This window comes from Staurois parvus, unplaced genomic scaffold, assembly GCF_062004578.1.
Source record: "Staurois parvus isolate SC_StPar_1 unplaced genomic scaffold, SC_StPar_1.0 ptg000089l, whole genome shotgun sequence".
Classification (NCBI taxonomy): domain Eukaryota; kingdom Metazoa; phylum Chordata; class Amphibia; order Anura; family Ranidae; genus Staurois; species Staurois parvus.
In genome coordinates this window covers 3,160,328-3,180,376 of record NW_028317885.1, presented here as the reverse complement: position 1 = coordinate 3,180,376, position 20,049 = coordinate 3,160,328, and the positions used below count along the sequence as shown (strand labels likewise).

Genomic DNA, 20,049 nt, shown 5'->3' with positions numbered 1-20,049 from the left:
CAACAGCATCTGCAGTGTCAAGAAGAGATAAAATGAAGTTTAATTTTGGTGGCCCTGTTGCAAACCTCCTGCCCCATATCCTTCAATAAAAATTTCAAGAGCAGCCAGGTATAAAATTGTTGTCTGAACAGCAGCTGCTTCCTATTACATGAAGCCACTGTTCAGGCACTCTGACAGCTGCTGGTGCCGACTATCAGAATTTAATAGACGCAACAGGAGACTCATCTATCTGCAATGTGTAGCAAATCTGTGTATGGCCAGCTACAGTACATTATTGCTTAATTTTAATGTCTGTTGTCCATTCATAGCAGAACCAAGGGGGTGATCTTTGAGTAACTTGTGGTTAGTTGTGGGCAGCACAGTGGCTAAATAGTTAGCACTTCCGCCTGGCAGTACTAGGGTCATTGGTTCGAACCCAAACCACGGCACCACCTGCCTGGAGTTTGCATGTTCTCCCTGTGCGGGTTTCCTCTGGGTACTCCAGTTTCCTCCCACACTCCAAAGACATGCTGGTAGGTGAATTGATTCCTGTCCAAATTGTCCCTAGTATGTGTATGTATGAATGTAAGTTAGGGACCTTAGATTGTACGCCCCTTGAGGGCTAGGGACTGATGTGAATGTAGAATATATACATGTAAAGCGCTGCATAAAATTGGCGGCACTATATAAGTACCTGTAATAAATAAATAGTTATAGGAACCTTTACATTAAAAAAAAAAAAAAAAAGCCTTCATAACCCTTACTAAACTGACTCAGTTAACGCCTTCCTCTGCCTCCTCTCCTTAGGTCTGTTTTTTCTATGATTTCTATTTCATTACAATTATTAAACTTTTTTCAAGCCATGTGTTCCTTTTTTTTTTTAGTGATACATTAAAAAGAAAAAAAAAAAAAGCACAAAATTGAAAAAAAAAATAATTTATAAATAACTTTGCTACACTTTGTATTGGAAACAACCTTTTTGCCAATATACACAGAAAAATACTATAGAATAAAATGCGCACTTCAACTTGTTTTAAAACTGGCACTGGTCAAACTAGAAAAAATAATGCATTTTATGTTAAATAAAGGTCTATAAAAACTGCATAGAAAATATTTTTTTCTTCAAGACAATAATGACTAGAGAGCTTTTTGTACTGCTTTGCACTAAAAAGGAAAAAAAAGACAAAAAACACACAAACAAACAATGGACATCCTGTTTTTGTTACATTAAGTAATGACAACCTTATCGCTGGATTGATAGGCCTATAGCTGACATGAAAAACATTGCTGTGGTCCATTGGGGTGTACACAGGTGTGAGAGATGAACTGGTTGAAGTACCTGACTGGAAATGTCCTCCCGATGCTTTATTTCCAGCTCCATGCAAGCCTTTTGTACAGCCTTCTCTTTCTCGATCACAGCATTGCCGAGTTTTATTTTCAGATCTTCCAGCTGTTCAGTTTCTAGCGCAGTTTGTGCAAATAATGATTGCTCAGTCTGTACAGCACAGTCTGCTAAACTCTGCATCAACGTCTCTTTGGCATGTTTTAAAGCGTTATCTAGCTTATGTTTCCACTGATTCTCAATATCTTGAATTTTAATTGCAGTTACCTGAAAAAAAAAAACCCATATGTTATCAGAAACCAAGAAAAACTCATCATATGACTTGCATAACACCAAGAATATGAAAAGCAGAAATATTAGTAAAGAAATTCCATAATATAAATTGAAATGTCAAAAGGGACAATTGAAATCTCCCAAAGCTGCAGGAAAGATATGGAAAGTAAAGACATGTCACCATTGTACTGCAAGAGATGAATTAATCCAGTAGGCAGTTTAAATATTGGATTTGGGTGAACTAGCCCATTGAAGGATATCAGAACAATGTATTTTCATTTTGACTGGAAAACCGTGAGTTCTATATGCTCTTATTATATACACTATATTGCTGAAAGTATTGGGACGCCTGCCTTTACACGCACATGAACTTTAATGGCAGTCTTAGTCCGTAGGGTTCAATATTGAGTTGGCCCCGTCCTTTGCAGCTATACCAGCTTCAACTCTTCTGGGAAGGCTGTCCACAAGGTTTAGGAGTGCCTATGGGAATGTTTGACCATTCTTCCAGAAGTGCATTTGTGAGGTTAGGCACTGATGTAGGACGAGAAGGTCTGGCTCACAGTCTCTGCTCTAATTCATCCCAAAGGTATTCTATCAGGTTGAGGTCAGGACTCTCTGCAGGCCAGTCAAGTTCCTCCACCCCAAACTCGCCCATCCATGTCTTTATGGACCTTGCTTTGTGTACTGGTGCGCAGTCATGTTGGAACAGGAAGGGACCATCCCCAAACTGTTCCTACTAAGTTGGGAGCATGAAATTGTCCAAAATGTCTTGGTATGCTGACACCTTAAGAGTTATCTTCACTGGAACTAAGTAGCCAAGCCCAACCCCTGAAAAACAACCCCACACCATAACACCCCTCCAAACTTTACACTTGGCACAATGCAGTCAGGCAAGTACCATTCTCCTGGCAACTGCTAAACCCAGATACATCCATCAAATTGCCAAACAGAGAAGCGTGATTCATCACTCCAGAGAACATGTCTCAGAGTACAGTAGTGGCGTGCTTTACACCACGGCATCCGACGCTTTGCATTGCACTTGGTGATGTAAGGCTTGGATGCAGCTGCTCGGCCATGTAAACCCATTCCATGAAGTTCTCTATGCACTGTTGTTGTGCTAATCTGAAGGTCACACAAAGTTTGGAGGTCTTTAGCTATTGACTCTGCAGACAGTTGGTGACTTCTGTGCACTGTGCGCTTCAGCATGCGCTGACCCTGCTCTGTCATATTATGTGGCCTACCACTTCGTGGCTCAGTTGCTGTTGTTCCCAGTTGCTTCCAGTTTGTTATAATACCACTAACAGTTGACCGAGCATTACAGTGGCTAAAGGGTTGCCTGGCAGCAACCATCACAGCACCAACAGAGCGCTAGAAATCCCCCACCTGCCTGGAGTTTGCATGTTCTCCCTGTGCCTGCGTGGGTTTCCTCCGGGTACTCTGGTTTCCTCCCACACTCCAAAGACATGCTGGTAGGTTAATTGGCTCCTGTCTAAATTGGCCCTAGTATGTGTATGTATGAATGTAAGTTAGGGATCTTAGATTGTACACCCCTTGAGGGTTAGGGACTGATGTGAATGTACAATATATATGTAAAGCGCTGCGTAAATACAAGTACCTGAAATAAATAAAATATTTAGTAAGGATGAAAAGAGGCACCACGAAGTGCATACTGTTTTAGTAAAAGACAGGCACATCTAGGATCGAGTGGATGTGCCTAGTTGATCCTAGATGTGCCTGTCTTACTTTATTAATCCTTTCCGCATGTTCCTTGGAGACTGCTTCTTCTCCGCTACAGAAGGCCCACCTTTAGTGGAAACTGGGAGGTGTTCTGACACAGAACCTATTGTATACACCAGTGGACTGTCTATTGTTTTTTTACAGACAACAGTCACCTTACGCCAATTCATCCCCACATGGAATATTTAGTAGCAAGGAAATTTCATGGATGGACTTATTGCACAGGTGGCAGCCTATCACCGTACCACGCTTGAATTCACTGAGCTCCTGAGAGCGACCCATTCTTTCACAAATGTTTGTAGAAGCAGTCTGCATGTCTAGGTGCTTGATTTTATACACCTGTGTCCATGGAGGTGATTGGAACACCTGAATCCAATGATTTGGAGGGCTGGCCCAATACCTTTGGCAATATAGTGCATTTCTGAGACACCAGTTAGGGTATTTCTCTGCAGTCAGACCAGCAATCTTTACCAGCAAAACCTCAGTACAAAAGCGTCAGGTGCCCAATTGGGAAAAATATAGCAGAGGTTTATTTACACTCATATTTATAAAGCAGTGAATCTGATTTTCACCTAACACTGTCAGTGAAAACACATGCACCATGGAAGATTCCCCTGCAATGAATGTTTGCTGCATGCCAAATTGACTGCTTTATAAATATGTCCCTTACTGCTAGGCATTAGGTCAAGGGTTATGGACAGCTACGTACAAAGGTTGAGGTTAGGTTTTCGGTAAATGTAAGGGTAAGGAATAAGTCTAGGGTCAAGTTAAAGGAAAAATTTATGGTAACAATTAATTGTACGGTCAAGTTAAAATTTATGGTAACAATTAATTGTACGGTCAAGTTAAAGTGTTAGTTCACCTTTACAGAAAAAAGTGGAAAGATGAACATTAAACACCCTACTATATATACGTCTGGGAATGCTGAGTTGTCAGCGCCCATGCAGCCAGTCCAGGGATTTGAAATTGTATTATTTTTATTACAGATACTTACATAGCACCATCAATTTACGCATCGCTTTACATATATTGTACATTCACATCCGTTTATGCCCTCAAGGAGCTTACAATCTAAGGTCCCTAACTCACATTCATATGCTTAATAGGACAAATTTGGACAGGATCAAATAAACCTACCAGCATGTTTTGGGGATGTGTGGAGGAAACTGGAGTACCCAACCCACGCAGGCACAGAAAGAACACGCAAGGCACTTCGTATCATAGTTGGGATTAGCACCGGCGACCCTAGTGCTGCTAAGCAGACGTGCTAACCGCTTGACCTGAAAACCCCACTCTTCTCTTTCCATCGCTTCCGAGATGAGCCAGAGCAATTCTGATGGGTCAGCTGGGACTGTGAGTGGTGGTGAAGGGGGGGGAGGGTTGGAAGGGTGTATGGTGTTAGTTGACCTTTTAAGGTTTTTTTTCTGTAAAGGTTAACTAGCAGCTTAAGCAATATGTTTAAATATCAACCCCAAGGCTGATCTCCCGGCCTTTCTTATCTCCCTCTACTAGGTTGGTGCCAGGTGACAATTACAACTTTGTGCAAAGGGATCATTCTCACACTCACTAACTTGTGTTGCATGGTGAGAGAATACCTCAACTACTGGCGCCTTTACCACTGAGCAGGCACTGAAGCACTGGTGAATGGCAGGTACTAGAAGCAGTTATTGGGACACTTGCAATTCATGAGTCAGTAGGTGATCTCACTCAAAAAAAGGGGTTAGCAGTTGCACACGTTTGCAGACACAGTATGAGTGGTGCGTCCATTCCACATAAAGTGCAACCATGAAATTCTATCAATGGACCACACACCTGCTGCTGCTGCTCCTTTATCCAATCTTCTTTTTCCAAAGCCAACTGAGTCTCAGTTTCTCTCTTAATTTCTTCCTCCTTTTCTCTCTGCCACTGTGCCTTCACCACCGCCAATTCACACTGGTGTTTGTCATCTAACTCCATTTTTACAGACTGCAAAGAGTTTTCTTTTTCCTCCAGCAGCTTATCTCTCCACTATAATGAAATGTACACTTAGAACGACTTTAGGGATTTAGTCTACGGCACATATATAGGAAACAGAAACGCAGGTCAATTTACCTTTTCTTCATTTAGCTGAAATTCCTTCTTCATACTCTCCCGGATGGTGTCCTCCAGTGTATCCTTCTCTTTACACACAGCTATGTAACACTCCTGTACTGCAGTCATCTCAATGGACAATTCGGTCATTTGTGATCTGCAATAAAAAGGAGAAGGGACATTATCTATGTCCAAAACTGGGGAAAAAAAAAAAATTAAAAGAAAACATACGTGCCCCAATTGGACGCTATATCTTTAGCTAAGAAATCCTTACTGTAACTGGGAAATTTTTGCCTCGTATGTCTGGCACAACTGGACTTTTTCAGCTTCAAGCTTCTCACCGAGTTCCATTCTTAAATGATTCCTAATGTCTTCATGATGCTGTTCGTATGTTCGTTCGCACCTGGGACAACATGCACGGATTACTCACCAGGAATGAACTTAGGGAATTTTGCTAACCAGCTGTAAACACTTTAGAACATATTTATAAAGGCTGGCAAAATAAACACTTTCTCTGCACTTCAACCGAAATCATCCCAAAAAAGAGAAGTCCTTCTGTCATATTATGTTTCGTGTTACTCATGTTTAGTCCTCATGCACACGGGACGTTTTGATAACGCTGGTAACGTTAGCTGTGTAAAGTCACGTTAAAAACACGAGTTTTGAAGCTTTTTTTTAGTGTTTTTGCTTTAGCGTTTAGCGTCGTTTTCCCATGTTTTTACGCGTTTGCAGCTTCTTTTTGGCCAAAAAAAGTCAAAAAATACCGGTTTGCAGCGTTTTAATTAGTTTTTCCAGTGTTAAAGCATTTTTACAGCTAACAAAACTCCTGTAGAAACCCACTAGTCCTGGGTTTCTTTCCCAACCAAAAAAATGTTGATTCTAGTCTATGTGTGCATGGACACATAGGATAACATGCTGGGGGATTTACTGGCTGTAGAAAAAAAAAAATGTCAAAAGCCAAAAACAGCCGCTGTAAAAAAGTCAAGTGTGCATGAGGACTTAAGGTGTAACATGAAACACGGTCACAGTCTCCAACCCTCCACCCCCTAACCGCTCCCCTCACTTACAGAATTCAGGGGTTCTTCTCCCTGCCAACTTTGACTTTGGCACAGCTGTACAATTCACAGGAATCACTGAAGGGAAAAAAATATGTCCCATTTGCCACCGCAGCAGAGGGACTGTTTCTCATCATTGGTGTCACATGGAGGAATAGTGCCCTAAGGGCCAGAAAAGGGAATTGAAAGGTCACATCCAGACCCTGGGCCACAGTTTTGAAGTAATAGTTCCAGTATCAATGGTGCCAGTGGGAGCCATCCATGGTGTCAGTGGGAGGGATAGTGCTCCATTAATGGTGTCAGTGGGAGGAATGATGCCCCATCATTGGTGTCAGTGGGAGGAATAGTGCCCCATAATTGGTGTCACATGGAGGAATGCTGCCCCAAGGGCCAGATGCAAGAAAGCGAAGGGCCACATCCAGACCCTGGGCCACAGTTTTGAAGGAATAGTTCCAGTATCAATGGTGCCAGTGGGAGCCATCCATGGTGTCAGTGGGAGGGATAGTGCTCCATTAATGGTGTCAGTGGGAGGAATGATGCCTGATGCCACATCATTGGTGTCAGTGGGAGGAATGCTGCCTCAAGGGCCAGATACAAGAAAGCGAAGGGCCACATCCAGCTTCCGGCCCGCAGTTTGGAGTCCAATCTAGGTGATTAGGTCAAATTGTAACAAAGCAGAAGGGGAGCTTTAAAGTGGGGCAATAAAAAAAATTCAGATGCATAAATCAAGGAACCAAGTAGCATGTGGATACATTTTAAAAGAAGCAAAAAAAAAAAAAGAGGAGTGGGATTATATTATTAGGACCGCACAATGAAGAGGTTTTACTAATCCCACAAGGGTGAAAATAATGGCAAGTGAAACTCAGAGTGACAGTCCAGATATATCATACGATCTCTAGCATAGGCCATTTGTCCATGTAATAGACTTCAACCTCTACACTACACAACAAATAAAGAGGCAATTGTACACACAAATGTCACAGTTTTACAAGCTTCCAGGTTTTTGTGATTGTGTGATGGTGCAGGTGTCAGGAACAAGATTAGAAATAAACTGCAGCTGTCACTGGACAAATGCCTGATTTATGATGCATCCGCTTTGTGGAAGAAGGCACAGAAGTGATCTGAAGGCACATGAAAGAACAACATAGTTACGCCGTTTTAAAGTGAATCTGTATTTGGATTATAAGCAACACGAAGCTCTGGTTTAAAAAAATGCATTCAAGTATGAATTCTCAGCTCAAAAAGTCCCTTCTATTACTCAGCCCCCTTAAAATCCTGAAATTCCTTTTAGTGCTGTTGTGAGCCAACTTCTGTTAAGGGTGACTACATGTGTATTCTATGGTCCCGCTGTATGTAGGAATGTAGCCACCCTCTCTTGCCATTTCCTCAGATGGACTATAGACTATGGGAGTTGTAGTGCTCATAGAGCAATGTACAATATTGCTGCTAACGTGCACTGCTCAGTCCAAATGGGGGGGGGGGGGTTCAGAGCTCATAGAGGGCATTACAAGGAGGTAAAAGAAAACCCAGTAAGAAACGGATTCATGAAACATAGATTAAAGGGCCATTAGGTAGTAAATGTGTATGGATTGATTTTGGAGAATATGGATATTGCCTAGTGTACCTTTAAAGCACCAACATATTAGGAAGATATGTAAAGTATCATAGAATGCCTGCATGTACAGTATATTCACATAAAGTGCAGAACGACTTGGAGGACTGAAGTCGAGGAAGACAAAATAAGCAAATAACCTCCGCTCCTGATGTTTTTATTGGCCATTTCCTTCCCAGCTATCAATCAATCGCTCCACCCCCCACATCACCCCCTCACTCTCTGCCCACCTCCTAAATGACATATCTGACTGGATGTCGCTCCACTTCCTCAAACTTAACCTGTCCAAAACCGAGCTCCTGGTCTTCCCCCCACCCCGCGCCCCCCCACCCATCCTCTCCATCACTACTAACAATGCCACCATCACTCCCACCCCACATGCCAAAGTCCTGGGTGTCACCCTGGACTCCCACCTCTCCTTCCTACCCCACATCCAATTGCTTTCAAGATCATGCAGGCTCCATCTCCGCAACATCTCCAAGATACGTACATTCCTCACCCCAGACACCACCAAACAACTCGTACACTCCCTCATCATCTCACGCCTGGACTACTGCAACTCCCTTCTCACTGGCCTACCCAAATGAACGCTATCCCCACTCCAGTCTATCCTGAACTCAGCGGCTAGACTCATCCACCTCACCAACCGCTCCACATCTGCCACCCCCCTCTGCCAATCCCTTCATTGGCTCCCGATTGCCCAACGTATCAAATTCAAATTACTAACTCTGACCTACAAAGCCATTCACAATGCCGCCCCAATCTACATAACTGACCCGATACCCAAATACTACCCTACCCGTGCCCTCCGCTCCTCACAGGACCTCCTACTCTCTAGCTCCCTGGTCTCCTCCTCCCACGCCCAATTGCAGGATTTCTCCAGTACCTCCCCCATCCTCTGGAATTCCCTACCCCAGTCCATTAGACTGTCACCTACCCTCATCACCTTCAGGCGCACCCTGAAGACCCACCTCTTCAGGGAGGCCTACCCCACCCTCACCTAACAACTGACCTCCTCCACTCCTCCTACCACTCCATCCCCCACAGCCATTTCCTCTTGTTCCACTTCCCCTCCCTCCTAGATTGTAAGCTCGAAAGAGCAGGGCCCTCAAACCCCTTGTGTATTGTATTGTTTCTGTCCTGTCTCATGTTTTGTCCCCCTTGCTATTGTACAGCGCTGAGCAAACCCTTTGGCGCTATATAAATACTGTATAATTATAATGGACAGGCTCATAGGCTAATAGTTGCAATATGTACATACATGTGGGTACATTTAAAGTGTTCCTAAACCAATAACCCTGCATTCACTATATCTGGTCTCCCACAGTACACAGAACATGGAAATGCAATTATTTTAGTAAATATAAACTGCTAAATACCTTTTCTCATCATCAGTATATAGCAGTCTTGTGACTTCTATCAGTGTCCAGCTGAGCAGTGGTTAAAAGGAGGAGTTTTCATTCTGCTCTGACTGTCCTGTGTGGCTGCAATACCCCTGACCCTTTGTCTGGACAGTGCTAATTGGCCCTGTGGTGGTCATATGCACCCTCCCAAAGGGGGGGGGAACCCACTAACAAAAACACACCATAGTTACATAGTTAGTCTGGCTGAAAAAAGACAAAAGTCCATCCAGTTCAACCATAGAAAAAAAAAGTTATAATCCTATACCCACAGTTGATCCAGAGGAAGGCAAAACAAACCCCCAGCAAAGTATGATCTAATTTGCTCCTGCAGGGAAAAACATTCCTTCCTGATCCCCCGAGAGGCAATCGGATATTCCCTGGATCAACTTTACCTATAAATGTTAGTATCCAGTTATATTCTGTGTATCTAGGAAAGAATCCAGGACTTTTTATAAAGCAATCCACTGAGCTGGCCAGAACCAACTCTTGAGGGAGTCTATTCCACATTTTCACAGCTCTTACTGTGAAGAAACCTTTCCGTGTTTGGAGATTACATTTCTTTTCCTCCAAACGTAAAGAGTGCCCCCTTGTCCTCTGTGATGACCTCAGGGTGAATAACTCTACACCGAGTTCACTATATGAACCACTGATGTATTTATACATGTTGATCATATCCCCCCTTAATCTCCTCTTCTCAAGAAAGAATATATTCAGTTCCTCTAATCTTTCCTCATAGCTGAGCTCCTCCATGCCTCTTATCAGTTTAATTGCCCTTCTCTGTACCTTCTCCAGTTCCCCAATGTTCTTTTTGTGAATTGGTGCCCAAAACTGAACTGCATATTTCAGACCTGACCAAACTGAGCATGTGCAGAGTGACTCCTAGGGCTTAGCACCATCAGCAGATGGAGCGGGGACTGTAGAAGAAGGGGAAGATCAGAAAAGGCAGGATCAAACAGCATTTTCACACATTGCAGAGAATTAACCCCTTAGGTTCCACAGTAACTATAACAAGCATGCTTTACTGCATATACAGACTGATTTTACGGTTGTGGTTTTAGTAACACTTTAAATGAATGCTTTGCATATCTATCATGTGGTGATTGCTATTCCATGTATGCCTACCGAACAACTCCCCTGCCTGATCAATATCCTTTACATAGATGTGATCATTTGTGAACTCCTCACCATCTTCTCGGTATGTCAAACACTGCCCTCTGTAAAATTTAGGCCTCATTCACAAGGGCATACTATAGCATACACCCGTGTGAGGAACGTGTTTTGCCCACACGGGATGCACATGTGTTCCATGCATCCACATGCAGGCCGTCCCATTTATGTTGATTGGGATGCAGCAGCTGCATGGACACTGCTCGCAATTTGAGATCCGTGTGGGTGCTGGTCCTCTAACACAAACTGTCAGCACTCAGGGATCCGCGCCCAAATATACAGTATATGAATGGGACTGCCTGAACACAGAACACCTGTACATCCCATGTAGGCAAAACATGGCCCTCACATGGGTGTACACTTGTGTGAACACGGCCTAAAAAGTTCAGGGCGTGCCTCAAATTTTTGGATTAGGGATGAGCTCAGGCGTATTTGGATTCTGGTCCCAACTGACCTGCACGAGGCTGTTCAGAAGTTGTCACTGTACTGGGCCAATCACAAGTGGCGGAGCCATTCTCCACCCCGCAGATGCATGTACACATGCCCTTTTTGTACATACGTGACTGCAATGCAGGGAATGCCCCAGCAGTGGATGAATGGCCCAGTGTAGGTGACATCTTCCTGGTGAGCTTGGACTAGGATCCTAACATGGCTGAGATCATCACTAGCCTGGATCTGAAGGGTTCACCAATAAATATACAGCATATTGTCATACCCTCCCATATACAAAGCAGGGCCCAAATGCTACAGGAATAGCCACCCTTAGGTTCAAGTGCAAAACAGAACAAAAGTAAAATAGTTATAAAAATGTTAAAATCATTTACCGCTCAATGGATTCCTTCTTATCTTTATCAAATTCTTGAATCATTTGTCGCATTTCACTACAGAGTTGCTGATTTGCTGCCTTTAATTTCTCCTCACTTGCAGTGAGCTCCTCGATATGCAACAAATGTTTCTATTATGAAAAGAAAAAAAGGGTAAAAAAAGGTTAAAAATGGTAACATAATAAAAAGCTGCATTCAGCATTTTTCTGGGTAGATAATGTTATGGTGCATTAATGGAAATTTATAAGAACATTGAATCCCCTATTTTATTGGGGTCCCTTGTTTTAGCAACATGGATAAGTCTCCCTATCCCATGATCCCTAAATAGCCAATGGCCTTGAGTCTGTTAGGGGGGGGAAGCTCTAAGCCTGGATGGAAGCAACTGAACTTTATATAGTGAAGACAAAGGAGGATACACAGCATATTTATAGACTGGGATGGAGCAGGACAATCATATTGTCTGGGAATCTTAGGAGTGTATTTATACAAAAAAAAAAAAAAAAAAATGGCAGAGCCATTTGTCCAAAAATTGTATGTACATTCATTCTGTGCAAATGCTGGTAAAATCCAATGTTACTTCATTTTCTCTCCAGGTCACATGCTTTTCAATCATAAGAGCATGACTTAGGAAAATAACACATAATGGCCACTAGATGGAGTTGCTGATCATAGTAAATACTTTTTCCTATGATCAGCTCATCTAGTGGCCGCACTGCAATATTTTGCTGATTGACCTATTTGAGTAAGGCTACGTTCACACTAGCGTTGTGTGCAGGCGGCAGAGAGGCGTTTGGGAAGCGTTTTTACCACTTCCCAAACGCCTCTGACAATTCTGCACATTGTGCTGTTCTAACAGGAGTGTTTGCGCTGCATCGCGGCAAAACGGACGCCTCTGGTCGAGTCAGGAGGCGTTGAAGCCTCCTATTCTCGTCTATGGTGCCGCTCCGCAAACGCCCAGCCGGCGTTTGCGGTGCGGTTGCGACTCTGTTGCGAGGCATTTGCGGAGCAGTAACGCCACTCAAACTGCATTATAGGCGTTTGTGGGGTGTTATTAATGCTCGGCAAACGCCTAGTAACCGTTGCTAAACCACGCATGCGGCGTTTGCCGAGCGTTAAAAATGCTCCGCAAACGCCAGACCAACGCTTACCAAACGCTATAGGGGCGTTTGGCAAGCGTTGGTAAAACAGCCAAGTGTGAACGAGCCCTAACTCCACTTTTGTTGAGAAGAAAAAAAAAGAAAAAAAAAAAAAAAACATTCCCCTCTGTGTGATCTATATACATTGCAAGGATTTTAACAAACCAAGTTGCAGATTCCTACTTTTTGCTATTCTGAAGAAATTCCTGTTTGTCTCTGTCTATGAGCAAAGTGAATGTGAGTGATTTTATAATTATAAACCAGTTTCTGCACCTGCAGGGTTCTAATGAGGAAAGTGTCAGGGGCCTAATTTCTCTTTGGAAGTATCTCACAAACATGAGTGTTATATTGCAGGGGATGCCCAAAATCTGACATCTTAGTGCAGACTTCTGGGAAAATTAGTGAGCCAATCACACAAGCAGGAAATGACATCTTTGGGAGTGTTCTGTACAGCAAACTGTATACAGAATGCCTCCAGGTAGTCATATTGCGTTGTATTTTTCAGGAAATTACAGAGCTGCAGATTGGCAAGGAAAGGTAACTTTTAATAACATTCCATTACAATATGACTTGTGTCACAATTGTAAATCCTATATGATTTTTTTCTTAAATCGCTATTTTTTTCCCCCCAGAGTCACGCTTTATTGATGATCATCCAACTAGGAGAGAAAATAGATGAACACCGTCAATTTTGTTATTTGCAGAGAGCAAATGTACATACAGCTTCACAGAGCAGATAAAATGATTGATAAAAACATCCCTTAACATATGGAATAAATAGGTGGCCATAGGAGTGATACATGTAAGGCTTCATGCACACGGGGCGTTTCAATAACGCTGGTAACGTTCGCTGAAAAACTCACGTTTTTAACATGATTTTACACAGTTTCTTAGTGTTTTTGTATTAGCGTTTTGCTGTGTTTCTTCACGTTTGCGTTTTTATTTTTGCGAAAAAAAATAAAATAACATTTTTTCGGTCAAAAAAACATCCAAAAACAATGGTTTGCTGTGATTTACCGCATTTACAGCTGAAAAAACTCCTCTAGAAATCCACTAGTTCTGGGTTTTTTCCAGCCAAAAAATGTGGACAGGATAACATGCTGGGGGGCTTACTGGCTGTAGAAAAAAATGTCAAAAGCCAAAAACAGCCGCTGTAAAAACGTCCCGTGTGCATGAGGACTTAGGCATGCAAGCAGACAACACATTGTGAGGAAGGGCCTGAAGGACAGTGAAGATTCAGAACTAGACAGCACAGTTACAATACATGAAGTAGTATATAAGAGACACTAGAAGAAAGCAATTATGGATATGAGACATTAAAGGAGAAAAACACAAAGAAAGGACTCTGCACAAAGAATAGTATGAGGGACTGGATCATGAAAGAATCAGTACATGGGGGCAAAGGTGTACAAAAGGGTCAACTAGCTCATGAATTTAATGGGCCCCATTCACTAAGCTATTCTAGGATATTGCCAGCAAAGAGTAGCACACCAAGCAATGTTATGAAATACATTTTACTAATAAGAGTAAATAGTAGAAAAAGGTGAGCGCTAGGCAATAATAGGAAGCAGCTAGAACAGAAGACAGGTAACAATTGAATATGTAAACGAGTGCAGCGCTAAAAAGTACTAAAATAACATAAAATGTATCAATATATGCTAAAGCGGAACAATAAAGTGCATCGTATAAGAGTGCAGAAAATGATCCGCAAATCATATGGTATAACAGAACTATTAATGCACTAAAAACTGAATAAATGATAAGGAACAGCAAAGTGCATCATGTAAAAATGCAAAAACAATGAAGAGGATATACTACAATAATAAAATGTTGCTGTTCCATATCATTTATTCAGTTTTTAATGCATTAATAGTTCTGTTATACCATATGATTTGCGGATCATTTTCTGCACTCTTATACAATGCACATTTTACGAATAGATCACTTGATCAAAAGCGGTTTAACGCATGTAACATTTGCCTTGTGATTTTAACATCTAGCTCACAGAGCTTTTTTCATTGGCTGATGAAGCAGCATGTAAGCATTTAGACAGCTCTAATTAGATTTTTCTGGCACGGATGTAACAATCAAGCAGCCCACCCTAGCCCCCGCCTGATACAGCCATGCAGCATTTACTTGCCTGGCGCTCTGTGGAGTCTCTGCATTTAGGCTACGTTCACACTAGCGTTGTGTGCAGACGGCAGAGAGGTGTTTGGGAAGCGTTCTGCCAATTCTGCACATTACAGGACATGGTGCTGTTCTAACAGGAGCGTTTGCGTTGCAGCAAAACGGACGCCTCTGGTAGTCAGGAGGTGTTGAAGCCTCCTATTCTAGTCTACGGTGCCGCTCCGCAAACGCCCGGCTGGCGTTTGTGGTGCGGTTGTGGGGCGTTTGCGGAGCGGTAACACCATTCAAACTGCATTATAGGCATTTGTGGGGCGTTTTTAATGCTCGGCAAACGCCTAGCAACCGACGCTAAACCGCGCATGCAGCATTTGCGGAGCGTTAAAAAACGCTCCTCAATCGCAGGACCAGCGCTTGCCAAACACTATAGGGGCGTTTGGCAAGCGTTGGTAAAACAGCCAAGTGTGAACGAGCCCTTACTGTTGCAGATGCTTTTACAAAAACAGCACTCTCGGCATCCCTTCAGCTGTGCTTGACCCTGCGTTCTGTGTGACCACTGCCGCAGTCTCTATGCATTCACAGCATGTCCCCCCCCCTCATTACTCCATACATGCCTGTGCCAGCTTGTCCCTGCCAGCCGCCGTGTCTTCTATTCTTGCACGGTGTTCCTTCAGACATGTCCGGGTCGCATGCTGAACTCTCCCTGGCCCCATGCAGCCCTCGGGCCACAAACTGGTTACCCTGATCTACATTATATTTTAATTCAATTTAAGTAAACATGGCATAGATCATGGACATATGGAGGATAACCCAGACCTTTTAAGATTTCACTGCCTGCATGCTTCTTCCAGGTGAGTCACTGTATAGTAAAGCCATGGGCTCATGCACATGGATGGTAAGAAGCACACATATGCTGTAGTGTAAAAATCCGGGCAGTTTTCAGAGTGCCTGGCGAGCCGCACTGGAAATCAAGTGAATAGCTGTTTTTTGTTTGCAACTTGCATTTGATTAATACGTTATACATGCATGCACATGTAGATGCCAATGCAAGAAAGCATCAGCATTCACCAACGTATGTCTGCATACAGCCATTCACTTCTATGGACGACTGTTCAAGCTACCTATGGCTCCGTAGGCAAAGAAAACCGCTGGGTTCTTTGAGCTCCACCACATTCGCACCTCTTACCATCCATGTACATCAGCCCTAATAGTCACATAAAAAGCAAGTCAGCTATAGAAACGTCTATATTTCTATGCTCACTGGCTCATTTTTGGTGATTTATGTTTCCAAACTAGATTCAGCCATCTTTCACACAAAAACGTGTAAAACTTGAGTGAAAGCTTTTCAATAGTCCCATTATTAAAACCCATCCTTTTTCTTGCCCTTGGGGGTCCTCATTAAGAGAGAGGGGATAACAATAGAGGACTGGAACATGTTGTTACACAGAAATTAATAAGCTCTCTGTTATTATATATTTAATTTTTTTAAAGAAAACTTCATCTACTGATCTTGCCCATTGGGAACAAGTCAGAATTCTTTTTTCCCCCCATAACAACAATATAAAATCTCACAAAATCCCAAAAACATGCGGCGCAAACGAAAAATAACCTATACGTGTAAACTCATAACAAATCTACAACGCATACGGTATGTGTAAGAATGAATAACTAAAATAAATAAATATTTCCAGTACTTCAGGGATACATCAAATATATAGACATGCACAATACAAATATTAGATAAAATATTAATAATAAAGTATAGAACTGCAAAAACTATCTTCCCGTGTTCCAAGATTGTGCTAACAGTGTAACGTCCACACTACAATAATAAAAGATGTGCTCCCAGGCTCCACGTGCTGCAACACCACCATGTGCCTCCACCTGCCAGTGCTGCTGCTTACCTTCACCAATTGTCCAACTATAAGTTAGGTCAAAAACAGCCTTCCCAATATTTTGGGTAATAAGCCTCCTCTTCTCCCAATCTTATGTCAGTAGCTCAATGGAACACATAAAAGCCAATAGGTAGAGGAAAGAATGGAAGTCTCTCATAGTGTAGTACCCCATGAAACAGATTTAAACATATAAATAATCAACCATACTCACAAATATAGTGCACTGATCCATTGCACAAGAATCATCGCCTGTTTCACTAAATACATGTTACCCCCTTAAGGAAAAACATCCATCTGAAGAACAGCAAGTAAAAAGGCTGACCTCATGCTTCCGGTGTAATGACATCACATGACCACACCCCTGACGTGTTTCGTCGCGAATAGCGTGACTTCTTCATAGGGTCCTTGGACTTTCTGCTTAATATTTTATCTATCATTTGTTTTGTGTATGTCTGTATATTGGATGTATCCCTGAAGTACCAAGGAATATAGATCTATGTATTCATTGTAATACACATATGTGACGTAGGTAGGTTATTTTTCAGTTTCTAAAAAGGATTAACATAAAAAATTTTGTTTAAAAAAGTTCGTGCAGAGATATAAATATATATAGATGTGCAAAACCAATCAGGTGACAGGTGCGGGACGCAGCAGCACTCCTACTGGAGGGACAGCACACTGAGCCAATCCGGTTCTGCTGCAGTTTACCATGAGGGACTCTGCACCCAACATGACTATGTCCTGATTGATGGATATTATATGCGCATTTCCTATGCACGGTTGGTGAGTGCGCATTTCTGCCATACCCTCTGTCACAAGCCGTTTGGTTTTGCACGTCTAAATATATTTATATCTCTGCACGAACTTTTTTGAACAAACTTTTTTATGTTGGGCTTTTTTAGTGCTGCACTTTACTTTTATTTGTCAGAACATGAGGCTGTTGTGATTCCCTAAAGTGTTTTAGCTGCTTTATACATTTTATTTGATGAGCGCTCGCTTTATTCTATTATATTTTTCAGTTGCGCAGCACTTTTTTGGGCTAGTGTACTTTTTAATGTGGAAACACGTCAGGCGCTTGCAGCAACAATTTATTTTGATTATTTTATTGTAGACTCACTGTTTTGGTGTTACTTTATTTTTAACCAATTAATGACTTTATTATTTTTTTTGGCAAGCGTGGGATTATTAAAAGGTAAAATCTAAATGACTGACATTGGGAACAAATTATTTGCTCACTTTCTTCTCTCCAGATCTAATGATTTTGAGTTCTCCTCATATGAGCCCGCACAAGCTCTAGTCCATACAACTCAAGTCCATTGGTGTGTTGTGAAATGTTACGCCTCATGCCTCATCTCACGCCTGGACTATTGCAACTCCCTTCTCACTGGCCTACCCAAACGAACGCTATCCCCACTCCAGTCGATCCTAAACTCAGCGGCCAGACTCATCCACCTCACCAACCGCTCCACATCTGCCTCCCCCCTCTGCCAATCCCTTCATTGGCTCCCGATTGCCCAACGCATCAAGTTCAAGCTGCTAACCCTGACCTACAATGCCATTCACAATGCCGCCCCGAACTACATAACTGACCTGATACCCAGATACTACCCTACCCCTGCCCTCCGCTCCTCACAGGACCTCCTGCTCTCTAGCTCCCTGGTCTCCTCCTCCCACACCCGATTGCAGGACTTCTCCAGGACTTCCCCCATCCTCTGGAACTCCATACCCCAATCCATCAGACTGTCACCTACCCTCCTCACCTTCAGGCGCACCCTGAAAACCCTCCTCTTCAGGGAAGCCTACCCCAACCTCACCTAACACCCGACCTCACCTATCAACTAACTTCCTCCACTCCACCCACCACTCCATCCCCCACAGCCATCTCCTCCTGTGCCACCTTCCCCTCCCTCCTAGATTGTAAGCTCGAAAGAGCAGGGCCCTCGAACCCCTCGTGTAATGTATTGTTACTGTCTTGTCTCATGTCATGTCCCCCCTGCTACTGTACAGCGCTGAGCATACCCTTTGGCGCTATATAAATACTGTATAATATATATATATATATATTTTTAACTTTATTGAAAGTTACAAAATAAATACTTCAGTCAACGTTTGCAATACTCTGTGGTGTGTTGGCATGCAGAGATGGGAGTCCAACTGCATTTTCAAAGCAACACACACCACCACACGTATGATGTGCATAAAAAACAATTGTTAATCTGAGCCCTTGCATTGATCAATACCGATTAACAAAGCTCAATGCATCGCATTTGAACAAGCCCTTAGACCCATATATAATATATATATACTAAAACTGATGCATTCAGAATCTGGTGCATCTGTGCATGGCAGCCAATCAGCATCTAACTTCAGCTTGTTAAATTAAGCTTTGACAATAAAACCTGGAAGCCGATTGGTTTCTATACAGAGCTGCACTAGATTTTGCACTCTCCAGTTTTAGTAAATCTCCCCCATTTTGTATTATTAGTAAAATACCTCAACTTCTTGCTGAAGCTTCTGATTTTCATCCGTCAGCCTCTGAATCTCCTGACTTTCTTGTCCTGTGGATCTGTGTGGAGAAGCAGGATCCAAGCGTTCCTCAAAGCTTCCCGGTCTGACCTGTAAAGTACAATAGTAAACATAAAGAAGGTCTGCGCCAAGGACATTTAGAACCTGCTAGCCTTTACAGCCGCACAGAACCTACTTCACAGTCCTTAGCTTCTTTTTCAGCCCTCTCAAGTAGCTTTTTCAGTTCTTCCGTTTTTGACTGATGTGTCTTGAGATCAGACTGCAGCTGTATAATCTGCTGACGTTTAGTTTTATTGCTGCTCATGCAACGCTCAAGCTCCGTTTTCAGCTCTGCAATGATATCATCAGACGAAAGGTCTTTTCGGACACCATTACTGCGCAATGACCTGCATGGACATTAACAAAAATAAACGTATAAGGGTCACTAAGCATAAACCAATCCGTATGCATTTCCAATAAAATACCAAAAAAAAAAAAAAAGATGCACGGAGGCCAATAATTTGTCAGACATTACATAAGAATGGGATACATTGCATGTTACACAGAAAGGTGTAGAGCAATGAGTAGCGAGTATAGTGCCCACATTATATTTTTAGGTCCTGCAAACCTATAGAGACACACTGCAGCTCAGTCCCACCCCCTCCGCCCAAACAGGATTTGATTGATAGCATGAAGAACCAATGGCGCTGCTGCTCTTGGGCACAGTGCCGATTGAGATAGGACTCAAAGTATTTGGGAAAGAGGATGGTAGCTGATCAGATCACAAGTATCTGCCAAATATTAGGCTTTGAGCTTCAGCCCCTCAGATCTACAGTTCCAACTCCAGTACAGTGATGATAGTGGGTCACTCATTCTCCACCTCATCCATTCACAAAAAGTCTTATAATCTTTTCACTGGATAGAAGG

The 20,049-nt window shown here is 42.6% G+C and overlaps 1 protein-coding gene across 1 annotated transcript in view; it reads right to left on the bottom strand.

Annotated features, from left to right (window-relative positions):
* CEP152 (centrosomal protein 152) overlaps nt 1-20,049 on the bottom strand; it is a 144,191-nt gene that overhangs the window by 43,235 nt on the left and 80,907 nt on the right. Inside the window, exons 13-18 of the mRNA XM_089670325.1 lie at nt 19,319-19,529; nt 19,111-19,233; nt 11,463-11,593; nt 5,676-5,804; nt 5,423-5,558; nt 1,319-1,588 (exon numbers count right to left, since the gene is read on the bottom strand). Of these exons, the coding sequence (XP_089526451.1) occupies nt 1,319-1,588; nt 5,423-5,558; nt 5,676-5,804; nt 11,463-11,593; nt 19,111-19,233; nt 19,319-19,529 (1,000 nt within the window). The remainder of the gene's footprint in view (nt 1-1,318; nt 1,589-5,422; nt 5,559-5,675; nt 5,805-11,462; nt 11,594-19,110; nt 19,234-19,318; nt 19,530-20,049) is intronic.